Source organism: Mustelus asterias, chromosome 17 (genome assembly GCF_964213995.1).
Source record: "Mustelus asterias chromosome 17, sMusAst1.hap1.1, whole genome shotgun sequence".
NCBI classification, from domain to species: Eukaryota; Metazoa; Chordata; class Chondrichthyes; order Carcharhiniformes; family Triakidae; genus Mustelus; species Mustelus asterias.
In genome coordinates this window covers 73,513,118-73,528,080 of record NC_135817.1, presented here as the reverse complement: position 1 = coordinate 73,528,080, position 14,963 = coordinate 73,513,118, and the positions used below count along the sequence as shown (strand labels likewise).

Below are 14,963 nucleotides of genomic sequence, written 5' to 3'. Positions count from 1 at the left end.
GCCTCCTCTGTGCTGTAACCAATCTATGATTTGATATAGTTATGACCATTCTTCCAACCGTTAAAGCATGATCAACAGGCCTCTGTTATCCTCTCTTTAATCCATCCTGTGCCATCTGGTGCCAAACATTGAAACTTCATTACTACCAAAACACACAGGCATTCAACTGATCCCTAGAGAACATAGACTTTTAGTTTGTGTGGGTGTGTTTATAGTTTTCGTTTGACGTTCAGTCCTTATTGAATATCTCCTATGGCTGAGGGAGCACAGCTGGAGTTCCTAAGACCAGTGCTATTTTTGGTCCACAGCTGGAATATAAGTGAACCAGTAAGAGAAAAGCTGCATATCAGTTAGTCTCTTCAATCCGGAGCTCAGTGGAATAAGGTTTTTGATTTGATTTGATTTATTATTGTCACATGTATTAGCATACAGTGAAAAGTATTGTTTCTTGCGCGCTATACAGACAAAACATACCGTTCATAGAGAAGGAAAGGAGAGGGTGCAGAAGGTAGTGTTACAGTCATAGCTAGGGTGTGGAGAAAGATCAACTTAATGCAAGGTAAGTCCATTCAAAAGTCTGACAGAGTGTGGAACTTGACCTAAGCAGACATCAGCCACTTCAGGGAACAATGAGCTGTGTTTCACAATATCTGTATTCTTATTAAAGAAACAATAATATTTTACTAGGTATGGATAAATAACATCCAAAATTTGGGAAGGAGACCTGTGTCTCCTGTGTACAATTTTCTAAAAAATGACAAAATAGCTTTTCAAAGTACGCTCCCAAAAACCTTGGAAATCATTGCTGTGGATTCCAAAAGGACCATGGACCCTACTCACTCCACAGGCTGTCAGAATAAAACTTCTCATGAGCACAGATATCATTTTCCCATACATGGCACAGGTGCAAAGTAAGTACTATATGATTCAATATACATAAGTTGCATTACCATCAGCTTCTGATCAAATGGGTTCAATGATAGATTCATTCACTATATTCATTATTTTCATTAGATACAGTTTTCATCTCCCGACTTTTCCCTTCCTTGACTTCTCTGTCTCCAATTCTGGTGATATTGACTAATATGTGTTATAGGCCCACTGACTCCCACAGCTACCTTGAACACATTTCCTCACACACTACAACCTAGAAACATAGAATCTCCTACAGTGTAGAAGGAGGCCATTCGGCCCATCGAGTCTGCACCGACCACAGTCCCACCCAGGCCCTATCCCCATAACCTCATGCATTTACCCCAGCTAGTCCCCTTGACACTAAGGGGCAATTTAGCATGGCAATAAACTTACCTGTACATCTTTGGACTGAGGGAGAAAACTGGAGCACCCGGAAGAAACCCACGCAGACATGGGAGAATGTGCAAACACCACAGAGACAGTGGCTGAAGCCAGGAATCAAACCCAGCTCCCTGGTGCTGTGAGGAAGCAGTGCTAACCACTGTGCCACCATGCCACCCATGTAAAGATTCCATTCCATTTATCAGCTCCTCCATTGTATCTGTTCTGATGATACAACCCTTCACAATGGTGCTTCTGCGATTCCTCAACTGAGGATTCCGCCTCCCTTCACCATGGTTGACAGGGCCCTTGACCCTGTCCTCCATGTTGTCTGCACTTCTGTTCTTACCCCATCCCCTTCCTCTGAGAAGCATGAGCGTATTCCCCTTGTCTTCACCTCCCATTCCACCAGCCGTTCGATTCAACGGATCATTTTCTGCCACCTCTAATGTGAAGCCACTGACAAACACAGCTGTAATACCCTGGTCCACTTCTCAGTCACCCTCAACACCCAGGCGCTACCCATGGCACCTTTCCATATAACACCTACCCTTTGACCTCCTGACTCCTCACCGTCCAAAGACTCAATCCTTCCTGGTGACGCAGCAATCTATATGTACTCCTTTTAATCTCATCTACTTCATTCACTGCTCATAATGTGGTCACCTCTCCATGGGAAGACCAAACCCAGCTTGGGTAACCACTTTGCAGGACACCTCCATCCAGTCTGCGAGTATGACTCCGAGCTTCTGGTGGTTTAATTCTTCACCTTGCTCTCTGACATCTTTGTCCTCGGCCTGCTGTACTATTCCAGTGAAGCTCAGCTAAATTGAGCAACAGCACCTCATCCTTCACTTAGGCACTTTACAACCTTTTGAACTCAACATTTGAGTTCAACAATTTCAGACCACGATCTGATGCCCATTTCATTTCCTTTTCTTTGCAAGTTTCAATTTTTCTCTCATTTTCTGCTTGCAGTCAGCAGCAAACTTGCTCCAGACACCTCTTTTGTCTCTTTGTTCCTTTTCTTGCCATTTTCTTTGGGCCTGGAAGACTAATTCTTCTGTAGACCTTCCTTTTGTCCTTGTGCCACCCAGCCCTGGTTCAAAACCGATTACATTTTGAACTTTTCCCAGCTCTGAAGAAAGGTCGTTGGCTGAAAGGGTAACACAGTTTCTCTTCACAGATGCTGCCTTAAGCTTCTAAGTATTTCCAGCATTTTCTGTTTTACAATTCAGATTCCAGCGTCTGCTTTTCGATAAACCATGGCCTCAGCCAAAAAGTAAAAGTTGAAGTTTATTTATCGGTCACAAGTAGATTTGCATTTACTGTGAAAATCCCCTACACTCCGGCACCTGTTCGGGTACTCTGAGGGAGAATTTAGCATGGCCAATGCACCTAACCAGCACGTCTTTCAGGCTGTAGAAGGAAACCAGAGCACCCGGAGGAAACCCACGCAGACACGGGGAGAACGTGCAGACTCCACACAGACAGTGAGCCAAGACGGGAATCGAACCCGGGTCCCTGGCACTATGAGGCAGCAGTGCTAACCACTGTGCCATCGTGCCACCTCAGAGCTTCTATATATAAGGCTTACTGATAAATCATCTGTTTATCTGCCATTCTTAATTTACATTTGGTATAAAAATAAAGTAAAAAAATGTGAAACCAATTCTTTGCCATTAACAGAATGTGTTAATAAATGTTTAATCATTAAATCAAGGAGCCCATTTTTGGTTTACATGTTTCTTTTACATTGATTTGATTTGATTTGTTATTGTCACATGTATTAACATACAGTGAAAAGTATTGTTTCTTGCGTGCTACACAGACAAAACATATTGTACATAGAGAAGGAAACGAGAGAGTGCAGAATGTAGTGTTACAGTCATAGCTAGGATGTAGAGAAAGGTCAACTTAATATGAAGTAGGTCCATTCAAAAGTCTGACAGCAACAGGGAAGAAGCTGTTCTTGAGTCGGTTTGTATCTTTTTCCTGACGGAAGTGGAAGAGAGTATGTCCAGGGTGCGTGGGGTCCTTGTTAAATATGAGGAATGCTGAAGTTGTGGTTAAATTCCACCATTTGACTTAACCAGTTATCACATTGTTCAGAGACCAGTAATTGCTTTTTAAAGGTTATTCTACACATTAATTGTGACAATAAATTTATTGTTAAGTATAGTGAGCAAGTAAATAGCATTGGAAGGTGTTGCAATGTTTCTGATGTGACAGGAGTCTCAGCGCTGAGGCTGAAAGCAGGAGGACACCCTGCTTCAGCAGCCCAGCCCCAAGAGCTGTAGCTTGGCTGAGAGGGCCGGCAGTGCAGCAGTCTCAGGAGCAACATTGCCAGCAATGGCCGGTGCTAAAGCTGCTGCTGAGGATGAGGGCGATCAATGACCAGTACCCTCAAAGAGGGGTAAGTGGGGTTGGCGGGCAGGCCTTCGCGGTTGGATGGGAGAGGAGAGGTGGGGGAGTGGGGGAGGAGCGGGGGTCTTGGCAGACAGGCAGCATCAAGACCAAGGATGGCCCAATAAGGAAGTCCTCCCTCACTGGAGCATTTTAGGAGGCTGCTAGATATCATTGGACAGTCTCCCCATATGACAACAGATTTCTCCCCCACCCCCAAACCTCCCTGTTCTGTTGATGTGGGAGAAACACCAGAGAAGGTGGGAGGCAGCCCTCAATTGGCATCTTAAACGGCTCAGTTAGACAGTGGGTGGGTGCTTTCTGCCAGCTTTTCTGATACTGGCAGAGTGGCATGATGGGGGGGGGCAAGGTATCAGGCATGCCATCTGATGCCTTACTGCACCACTTTGGCAGCCTTCCTGCCAGTTCCCAAAGAGCTGGTAAAATTTCAGGCCACAGTGTCCTGTAATTGGGTGAGTGAAGTGTTAACTGGGCCCGAAACAGGAAGTGTCCTTCCAGCTCACTGTTAAAATTTAATTTTTAAAATTATTTCTTAAGCCAAAAGATTTACTCCAAGGCACTGATTTAACAATATTGTCCTTAAATCTGAACTAGTAACTCATGCATTGACAAAACTACTATCTGACACCTTTTTCATGTTCCTAGTGAGATCACTGGTTAATTACGATGGGTTAATTACTTAACATATCCTATCCTGATCTCAACCAGCAGAATTTCTCCACTTCTTCACCCCCTGCCAAACTTGAAACCTTTGCTTTTGCATTCGCAAATGTCACACATTTTATTTTTTCATACGTTTGTTTTTCAGCATTCAGCTTTTTAATAGAGTAAGACCGTACAATGCACAAAATATAATCACGATTTCACAAACTATGATCTGACTGTTAGAAGACACTTCATTTTATCTTTGATCACACTTATTATGACAAGGCAACACACTGGTTTCCTGACTGATGCTGCGGTACAAGAACAGGAAAACTGCTAAAAAAAAACCCCAAAACACTCGTTAATCTTTTACTGTACGTTCGTATTTTTACTTTGCTGACAGAACAAAGCAGATGCCAATTTTTCAATAGGGTGGGCTGTTTGTATTAGTGTACCCCTTTGATCAGTGCTGGGACTTTTGTTTCCCATATACTTAAAAGATTTGTACATGGATGCAAGAAAAATTGCATCAAGATTTTCTGATGATACCAAATGAGGGACAAGGTGAGCTATGAGGAAGAAATTCATAGTGAGTTTAGCAAAGTGGACAGATAAAGAAATACGATGAAATACAAGGCAGGAAACATGGAACAGCCCTTAGGGGAGAAGAAATAGTGAAAATCGGTTCAAAAACAGAATGGGGAAAGAGATATCTGGGAATGATATATCTTTAAAGATGAGAAATAAGTTAGAAAATGAAATAAAAAGGCAAATATAATGATGGGTTTTATAAGATGAGAAATTGGAAGTGAAATTCAATTGTGGCAGATTGTAAAATGGAGGGCAGTGGATTAGACCCAATTTGCCTTTCCATTACATGAATCTCTTTCTACCTTTTCACCTCCATCCAATGTAAAAGCAAGAAAACAATGTTGAATTTGTACGTTATTGTTTAGACTACACAGTGTGGCGAGTGGTGCAGTGGTAGACATCTCTCTCTATCCATGAAGTGTGCTCATTGTCTGAGGGTTACTAATCATGGATCCCCCATGATACCATGTTATCACAATGGGGTAAGGAGAAAAGACAGCCCCCAAAATCTATTGGTGTTATTAAGCACACACTCTAACCAACTGAGCTAAGCAAACTGGCATCACGATATAAAAAGGAGTGAGTTCAGTAAAGTTTCACTGGAAATATACCTGGAATGAGTAATAGTGGTTCAGTAGAAAGCTCTGAATAGTTGCGGCTGTTGTAATTGGAATGCAAGGGTTATGTGGAATGAAGGGAGGTCCATTCAAGTTTGTTTTTAAAACAGATAAACAGTGAAAACTTGTTTATGTTAATTTATAAATCAGCAACACGGAGCTGAGATTTAGTTTTATCACTTGAAGAACAAAGGAAAAAGTTGGAAGAGCTATTTTACTTTGTCACATCTAATAACAAATTACTTAAGCGTTTGGAATGGAATACTATAAAAATCGATGGTTTGAGTTACAAGGAGAGGCTGGAAAGACTGAGACTTTTTTCTCTGGAGCGTAGGAGGCTTAGGGGTGATCTTATAGAGATCTATAAAATAATGAAGGGCAGAGATAAGGTAGATAGTCAACATCTTTTCCCAAAGGTAGGGGAATCTAAAACTAGAGGGCATAGGTTTAAGGTGAGAGGGGAGAGATACAAAAGGGTCCAGAGGGGCAATTTTTTCACTCAGAGGGTGGTGAGTATCTGGAACAAGCTGCCAGAGGTAGTAGCAGAGGCGGGTACAATTTTGTCTTTCAAAAAAAAAGACAGTTACATGGGTAAGATGGGTATAGAGGGATATGGGCCAAATGCAGACAATTGGGACTAACTTAATAGTAAAAACTGGGCGGCATGGACAAGTTGGCCAAAGGGCCTGTTTCCATGCTGTAAACCTCTACGACTCTATGAGGACATGGGGAAATGACAAAGAAATGGGATTAGAACAGATAATTCCAGGTAAGCGCCTCGTACATATAGAACATTGAATCCTCACAATAGAATTTCTAAATTTATGATCAGTAACTCAAGAACAACGCTTATCTGTATGAAACCTGCAGAATACAATTTTAGATTGAGAGAATATGGACCTCATATTGTGCAATGAGACAAGATTAATTAAAGACCTCCAGTAAAGGAGCCTCTAGGCAAGAGTGATCATAACGTACAGTGGCACAGCGGTTAGCACTGCAGCCTCACAGTGCCAGGGATCTAGATTCAATTCCAGCCTTGGGTGATTGTCTGTGTAGAGTTTGCATGTTCTCCCCATGTCTACATGGTTTTCCTTTGGGCGCTTCAGTTTCCTCCCACGGTCCAAAGATGTGCTGGGTTAGGTGGATTGGCTATGCTAAATTGCCCTTAATGTCCAAGATTTTCATAAATGACCTGGATGAGGAAGTGGAGGGATGGGTTGGTAAGTTTGCTGACGACACCAAGGTAGGTGGTGTTGTGGATAGTTTGGAGGGATGTCAGAAGTTGCAGCGAGACATAGATAGAATGCAAGACTGGGCGGAGAAGTGGCAGATGGACTTCAACCTGGATAAGTGTGTAGTGATCCATTTTGGCAGATCCAATGGGATGGAGCAGCAGTATAAAATGAAGGGTACCATTCTTAGCAGTGTAGAGGATCAGAAGGACCTTGGGGTCCGGGTCCATAGGACTCTTAAATCGGCCTCGCAGGTGGAGGATGCGGTCAAGAAGGCGTATGGCGTACTAGCCTTCATTAATCGAGGGATTGAGTTTAGGAGTCGGGAGATAATGCTGCAGCTTTATAGGACCCTGGTTAGACCCCACTTGGAGTACTGCGCGCAGTTCTGGTCACCTCATTACAGGAAAGATGTTGAAGCCATTGAAAGGGTGCAGAGGAGATTTACAAGGATGTTGCCTGGATTGGGGGGCATGCCTTATGAGGATAGGTTGAGGGAGCTTGGTCTCTTCTCCCTGGAGAGACGAAGGATGAGAGGTGACCTGATAGAGGTTTACAAGATGTTGAGGGGTCTGGATAGGGTGGACTCTCAGAGGCTATTTCCAAGGGCTGAAATGGTTGCTACGAGAGGACACAGGTTTAAGGTGCTGGGGGGTAGGTACAGGGGGGATGTCAGGGGTAAGTTTTTCACTCAGAGGGTGGTGGGTGAGTGGAATCGGCTGACGTCGGTGGTGGTGGAGGCAAACTCGTTGGGGTCTTTTAAGAGACTTCTGGATGAGTACATGGGATTTAATGGGATTGAGGGCTATAGATAGGCCTAGAGGTGGGGATGTGATCGGCGCAACTTGTGGGCCGAAGGGCCTGTTTGTGCTGTGGCTTTCTATGTTCTATGTTCTATGTGCAGGAGGTTAGGTGGATTGGCCATGATCAATGCGGGCAGTTACGGGGATAGGACAGGGGATTGGGCCTAGGTAGGGTGCTCTTTTGGAGAGTTGATGGGCCGAATGGTCTCTGTGCACTGTAGGGATTCTCTGATTTCTATTATACAATTTCATGTTCAGTTTGAAAGTGAGAAATGTGTGTTTCTTTTAAATCTATTCTTTCACGAGATGTATCTCTAGCCAGGCCAACATTTATTGCTTATTCCTATTTGTTCTTGAGAAGATGGTGTGAGCTGCCTTTTTGAACTGCTACAGTCCATGTGGTGTAGATCCACCCGTATCCCATGAATTAATTTAAATAATGATAAGAAAATAGGTTGGAAAGCAAGTTCTGAGGAGGATAGAAAAAGCTTGCAGTGGGATATAAATAGGTTAAATGAGTGGGGAGAAAATTAGCAGATGGGGGAAAGTGAGTGGTTGTTCACATTGGCAGGAAGAATAGAAATGCAGGATACTATTTAAATAGCAAGAGAACTACAGAATACTACAGTACAGACTGATCTGGGTGTTCTTGTACATGAATCATTAAAATTCAGTATGTAGATTATGAGAGGTATGGACAGAGTGGATAGTCAGAAGCTTTTTCCCAGGGTGGAAGAGTCAATTACTAGGGGGCACAGGTTTAAGGTGTGAGGGGCAAGGTTTAAAGTAGATGTACGAGGCTGTTTTTTACATAGAGGGTGGTGGGTGCCTGGAACTCGTTGCCGGGGGAGGTAGTGGAAGCGGATACAGTAGTGACTTTTAAGGGGCGTCTTGACAAATACATGAAAAGGATGGGAACAGAGAGATATGGTCCCTGGAAGGGTAGCGGGTTTTAGTTAAGTCGGGCAGCATGGTTGGTGCAGGCTTGGAGGGCCGAAGGGCCTGTTCCTGTGCTGTAATTTTCTTTGTTCTTTGTTCTAGGTAAAATAATTAGGAAGGTAAACAGAATGGCCCTTATTGCAAAGGAGATAGAGTATAAAACTTTTGGTTACCTTGCTTCAGGAGAGCCACGCTGACATTGGAAGCAGTTCGGAGGAAGTTCAGCAAGTCAATTTGTGGGATGAAGTGATTGTCTTATGAGGGAATGTTTAGCAGTATAAGGGGTTAATTCTAAGTCTGATATGCTAATAAGGTACAGCATACGTCACGGCAGGGAGTGATGCAATGTCTCATGATCTTGCTCTGTCTTGTAGACTTTATGGCAAGGAAGCCACAATAAGTGGATTCTTAATGACAATGTTTTCTTTACCTCGGCAGATTCTGTAAATAGTCTTGACTGGCACAACGAGACCAGGAATATTATAATACCAATGAGAATTTAGAAGAATGAGAAGTGATCTTATTGAAATATAAAATTCTGAGGAGGCTTGACAGGGGGGGCTGTTGAGGTGATATTTCCTCTCATGTGAGAAATCTAGAACTAGAGGGTCTCCCATTTAAGATGGAGATGAGGAGGAATTTCTTCTCTCAGAGGGTCATTAGCGTTGGTGTTCTCTTTCATAATGTGCATTGGTGACTGCGTTATTAAATGCATTTGAGACTGAGTTTATTTTTGATTGACAAGGTAGTCCAGGGCAGGCAGAAAATGGAGTTGAAGCTACAATCAGGTCAGCCATGAGTATTCAATGGCGGAGGAGGCTTGAGGGGCTGAATGGCCTACTGCCACTCCTATTTCTTATGTTTGTATTGTTAACTCAATCAGGCCGGAATTCTCCAGCCATTCACACCCCACTCACTGCCACTGGAAGTGAGGATCGAGAATTTGGCACTCAGCCAAATCTCAGGTTCACTATAACAGGACCACAGAATCTCACTGGTGAACAGCTGGAAAATCCAGTCCCATTTTTCTTTATAAAAGTAAAGTTTATTTATTAGTCGCAAGTAGGCTTAACACTGCAACGAAGTTACTGTGAAAATCCCCTAGTCGCCACACTCTGGCGCCTGTTCGGGTACACTGAGGGAGAATTTAGCATGGCCAACTAACTTGCAGGACTCCGGGAGGAAACCAGGGCACCCGGAGGAAACCCACACAGACACGGGGAGAACGTGCAAACTCCACACAGACAGTGACCAAGCCAGGAATCGAACCTGGGTCCCTGGCGCTGTGAGGCAGCAGTCGCCGACCACTGTGCCACCATGCCACCCTATCTAAAGGTCTATAGAGCAATTCACAGAGGTTCAAATCCTTCTCGGTTCCTGTTGGTCACAAGCAAAGGCTAAGAATATGGCTCGTCATACGTAGGCAGATCCTGCCAAGCTCTACCTTTTTAGAAAACAGATTACACTAATATATTATAATGGAAAATGTTTTAGTCTTGTACAAATGTTATATTATCTTACATTAGATCTGAATTGTATACTTCAAACAAAATAATTTTATTCAAAAACTTAACGCACAGATAAAGTACCACGATATTGTGTTTTAAGTACATTATGGCTTTAGTGCAAGTTTTTAACTATGTATAGCTATAAACAGGAGACATGTTCCAGTTTCCCTAAATTCAACAGACTTCAGAGAGAAATCATTTGTATCTGCATGTGCAGAGAAGGCTCACTGTGATTACCCATCTTAAAACTTCTGAGTTTCCTATAATTTAGTACTGTATCTATGTTCCAGTCCTTTTTGCTTTGTCAATAACTGTACTCATGCTGGCAAAGGTTCACAGTCAGAGGTCTGAAACCTGACGACAGATGCTGGTTCTTCGACCAAGTTAAATGCGCTTTCCTTTTCAAATGTAAAACAATTGCATTCCAGGTCCTTGGATATAGAGTTGCAGGTGGCAAGTGCCTTTGAGCTGTGGGATAAATTCATACTTTGCCACATCGAGAGATCCTACGGTTTAAGTTTACATTCAAGTATTATTTTTGAGGGATATTACCAAAACAGCAAGCAGGCAAATAGAAAAGGACATTCTAGTAATAGTTATTCACTTTCCCTCATTACATAGAAACAAGAGTATGCCACTTTCTACATAAAGATCGTCTTACTAAAAGACAGTTGACAAAGGAGAATTTATGCAGTGCATTTGAAAACGTTCCAAGTTCTTTGAATTGATCATTCAGACAAACGTGGGCTTTAAGTCCTCTTTAAAATTAACAATTGGGTGCCTCCGAAAATGTTTGTGTGACCAATTGAACGATGGATTATATTGCTCACTGTCTGAAGTTTCTGAAGTACTGGAATTGTATGAAGCTCGACAGCATGCTTCACAGCACGACCTGTGGTAACAGCAGAAAGTTTCATCTGAGCTGCTTGATTCAGAGTCTGAATAATCGTACTGGTATGTTTGAAAACGTCCCTCTTTATCACCTACTTCAATTTCTTGGGAGGATAAGTGTGCTTTTTTAAAGTACAGGCCCGAATAGGGCTTCGTGATGTATTTTCCTTCTGAAGCGGGACAGTAGACATAGCCATTTCTTTGGTCTGTTTTGCCGGATGCTTGATGGCTGTCAGACAGTACATTCATTTTCTTCACTGAGCTTGCGGAGAGGCCGATGGACCCATTCTCACCAGTTAATCTTTGGTGGTGAATGCTGCGCAGCTGACTAGTGTCAGTCATTATTGTATCCCTGTTTAAGTCTTCATTAACCATACACTTGATATGTTGAGCTGTTGAGTGTAGAAAATAATAGGGAGGAGGTGTACCCCTTTTTGAATAAAAAGGTGGCCTCCTTCGCCTCATATATGGAGAAATACTATGATAGTAATGTTTTAATTGCTCTGCTGTCTGCGTACACTGTTCGAGCGGAAAATTCTGGACGGTTCGCCTTGGTCTGTCTGGGGAGCTGATTGTGCCGACAGCGTTAACAGTTAGCTCCTGTAGAATCTCCTGCAGTTTCTCACTGCTCACATAATTGTTCTTGATCACCTTTGTTGGATCTTTGACAGAAGGACAATCAACTGATCTGGATCTAATTGGTGGGTGGATGGCAGAAGAGTCCAGGATTTCACCTGTGGGCTTCTGGGTCATTTTCACACAATCATCTGCGTTGATATGAATCTCTGAGGCTATTTCCAATGCATCACATGACTTTGGAATAAAATCTGTCCCGTTCTCAGAATGTTCTGACTGTTCTAGGTGGTTTTGTGTGCCTCTGCTGGAACTTCGATAATCGATGATGTATTCTGGCTCCTTCCCAGAATGCAAAGCTGTGTCTGGGGTATTCTTAACATCCCCTGTGACTTGTTGCAAATTACTCTGCTTTGACAGAAGGTTAGGTTCTTGCTGTGAAGCAAGGGTCTGATCTAGATTCTTCTGCACATCTGACAAAGGCTTCTCACTTGCTGGATCTTCTGTTGTTCTGTGGTGACATTTGACCTCAGAATGAATCAAAGAGTGGTGTGCTGTCCTGGACCCTGATGTCGAAATGTGACCCACAGGCTCTTCAGGGCATTCTGGTACCATTAAATGCATCAACTTATCCTTCACATTATTAACCTGTTCCTGCAGACTTTCAATTACTGCATTTTTCTGTAGGAGGGGAAAAAAATCAATCCACATTATAGTTTGAGACATACTTTATTTTATTTTTTAATAATTGATTTCACTTTTTCTTTCCATAGGGGCTGTTCATCAGCATGCTTCAACAATTAAAGTGATGCAATCTAACAGATTGAAATATACTTCTCAACATGCATCCTACCATGGGCTTTACATTGCATCAGCATTAAGATATCTGATCATCAATCTGACAGATTGCATCACTTTAATTGTTGAAGTATGCTGAAGAACATGCCTCACAGTGCCAGGGAACCGGGTTCGATTCCCGGCTTGAGTCACTGTCTGTGAGGAGTTTGCATGTTCTCCCCCGTATTTCTGTGGGTTTCCTCCAGGCGCTCCGGTTTCCTCCCACAGTCTAAAGATATGCAGGTTAGGTGGATTAGCCATGCTAGACTGCCCCTTAGCATCATGGGGACTAGCTAGGGTAAATGCATGGGGTTATTCAGATAGGGCCTGGGTGGGATTGTGGTCGGTGCAGGCTCGATGGGCTGAATGGCCTCCTCCTGCACTGTAAGGATTCTGTGATTCTGTGAGATTATCCATATCTTACAACAGCTAAAGCAGGAAACAGTGAAAGACGGCAACAACAGATTTTCCCTTCACGTTTCGGAGAATAACTGATTTTAACCAGTGCAGTCTCGTAAAAAGAATCTGTGGTTGGCAGTTGTGACAGATATCTTGAAGCTGATGCAATGTAAAGCCTATGGTAGGATGCATGTTGAGAAGTACATTTCATTCTCAATGTTCTCAATTCCAAATTTATTTTTTGTTCGGGCGTCCTGTACCATCCACTATTCCCTGTCCATTCTGCGCCACTGCTTCACTAGGGTGTGCAGCCTACCTAGGACTGCTCAGACCATGGGATCAAACTGAATCCTGAAAATGCCTTTCACACAGTTTGTGCACAGGTTTCAATCATCCCCAAATTACACTGCTTTGTACAATGTACATCAAGCAGGTTAAGTTTCGTTGTTGAATGGCACAGCAAAGTGTTGCTACTTGGGGGCATCTGATTGCATTATTAGCCCCACTCTATGAGGACGCTTCTTACAGACCCATGTTTTACCAATCCCTAGCAACTTTTTAATATATTTACAAGTGGAAATGTTTGCATCGTGCACTAATACATTACCTCAGTAAGGAGTCGCTTCATGGAGTTATTTTCTCCAAGAAGGTAATAGATCTGGTCATCACTGTACATGGAACAAAAGCTCTTGCTTGGGCTGGTGAAATATTTGGCCATCTGATTTGGAGTATGGCTTAATTCTTCCTCAAATTGCTTCCACTGTCTGACCTGTAAACAGAACTCAGAAGAATTAACTTGGATTTTCTATAATTTATTTAAAATTATGTATGAAGCAAAACTGTTGTATGTCCAGTGTTTAATTATGTATGGATGGAGAAATAGTAGTGAATATTGACAGTTTCTCTGGCATTGGTACCACAAAATCCAGACACTCTGTTTAGCCTGCTTCTGTTGATACAGTTACCAGATGGCCTCATTGTGAATGCCTGGCTGATCACAAAGACTGACCAATGAAAACAGCCCGGCCGTGGTTTGTTTACACAGCTACAAAGGGGGCTGCTAACTTTGCTTTACTGACAGCTTCATTATCTTGTAATAACGTGGTATTTCTTTGAAGTGATTTTTCAATGTCTTCTTATTTACTTGAACAAAATTGAAGGTTTCTTCAAGGGGGATTTTATTGGCTGTTTTTGATAGTTTGAGAAGGCAAAAAGGGGAAATTTGCTTCAAAGAGACTGTTGAATTCCTCACTGAAACGCTCACAAACTCACAGTTCTCATGACTCATTGGTTCTGTCCCTCGTGGACCCTGAAAGAATATTTCAAAGGAACGGCAGATCTCAAGACATTAATCAATGCAAAAATCAAACTGCTGCAATGAAAACATAATTAAATAATCATAGACCATTACATTATGGCAATTGAAGTCGGCAAAAGCTTTAAAACTTACCTGCCCAAAGTTTCCTGACTCCATAGTAGGCTTCCCCCAAGTTCACAAGCTGACTTACCTTGCATGGTTCCCACAGCCTTTAGGAACCCACCCACCTGTACGAAAATACCAATGACTGGGAAACTTCATTCTGGTGCAGCTATTTAAATAGTGAACCCAGATGTTACTTTTAAGTGAGCGTTGAGTAGAGACCAAGCCACATTTCCCACCTGACAAAAATGGTGAAGGGTCAGGGGGAAATTTTAAAAATGTGGTCCTGCAGGCCTCCTGCTTCTTCCTCCATTTGCTCAGCGTCAAGGAATGAAGTTCTTACGCCTCAAAGAACAGCCCTCGAGACCCGAAAATAAATGTGATGATATAATTGCCCGTTTCATCCCACCGTAGTGTTAGAATGTAACCGGTGATGACTTTGTATTGGATGTAATGTGACCAATGGTAACAAGATGTAAGGATCAGCTGACCCAGTAAGCCATGGAACCAATTACAGAATGATGTAATAGTCAGCTGACCAGCTGACTCACTATAAATAAGAACCTGTGTAGAATTGCAGGAGGCTTGGGTTGGCCCAGGGTGAGGCCCCAAGTTTGGAGTAATGATGTTACTTTATTAAATCCTTTCTTTGATTTATAAATTGGAGTAAGTTTTGTTCTATTTTTATTGTCTGCATTTTGAGGAGTTACCTCTGATGAAACACATAGGGCCATAAACCTTCCAGCTTCTCAAAGATTATAATAGCAGTGTAAACCTTCGGT

At 42.6% G+C, this 14,963-nt stretch overlaps 1 protein-coding gene across 1 annotated transcript in view; it reads right to left on the bottom strand.

Moving 5' to 3' along the window:
• Nucleotides 1-10,271: 10,271 nt before the first annotated feature.
• gpr156 (G protein-coupled receptor 156) overlaps nucleotides 10,272-14,963 on the bottom strand; it is a 39,554-nt gene continuing 34,862 nt past the window's right edge. Inside the window, exons 8-9 of the mRNA XM_078231901.1 lie at nucleotides 13,369-13,530; nucleotides 10,272-12,206 (exon numbers count right to left, since the gene is read on the bottom strand). Coding sequence (XP_078088027.1) covers nucleotides 10,794-12,206; nucleotides 13,369-13,530 — 1,575 coding nt within the window. The 3' untranslated portion in view covers nucleotides 10,272-10,793. The remainder of the gene's footprint in view (nucleotides 12,207-13,368; nucleotides 13,531-14,963) is intronic.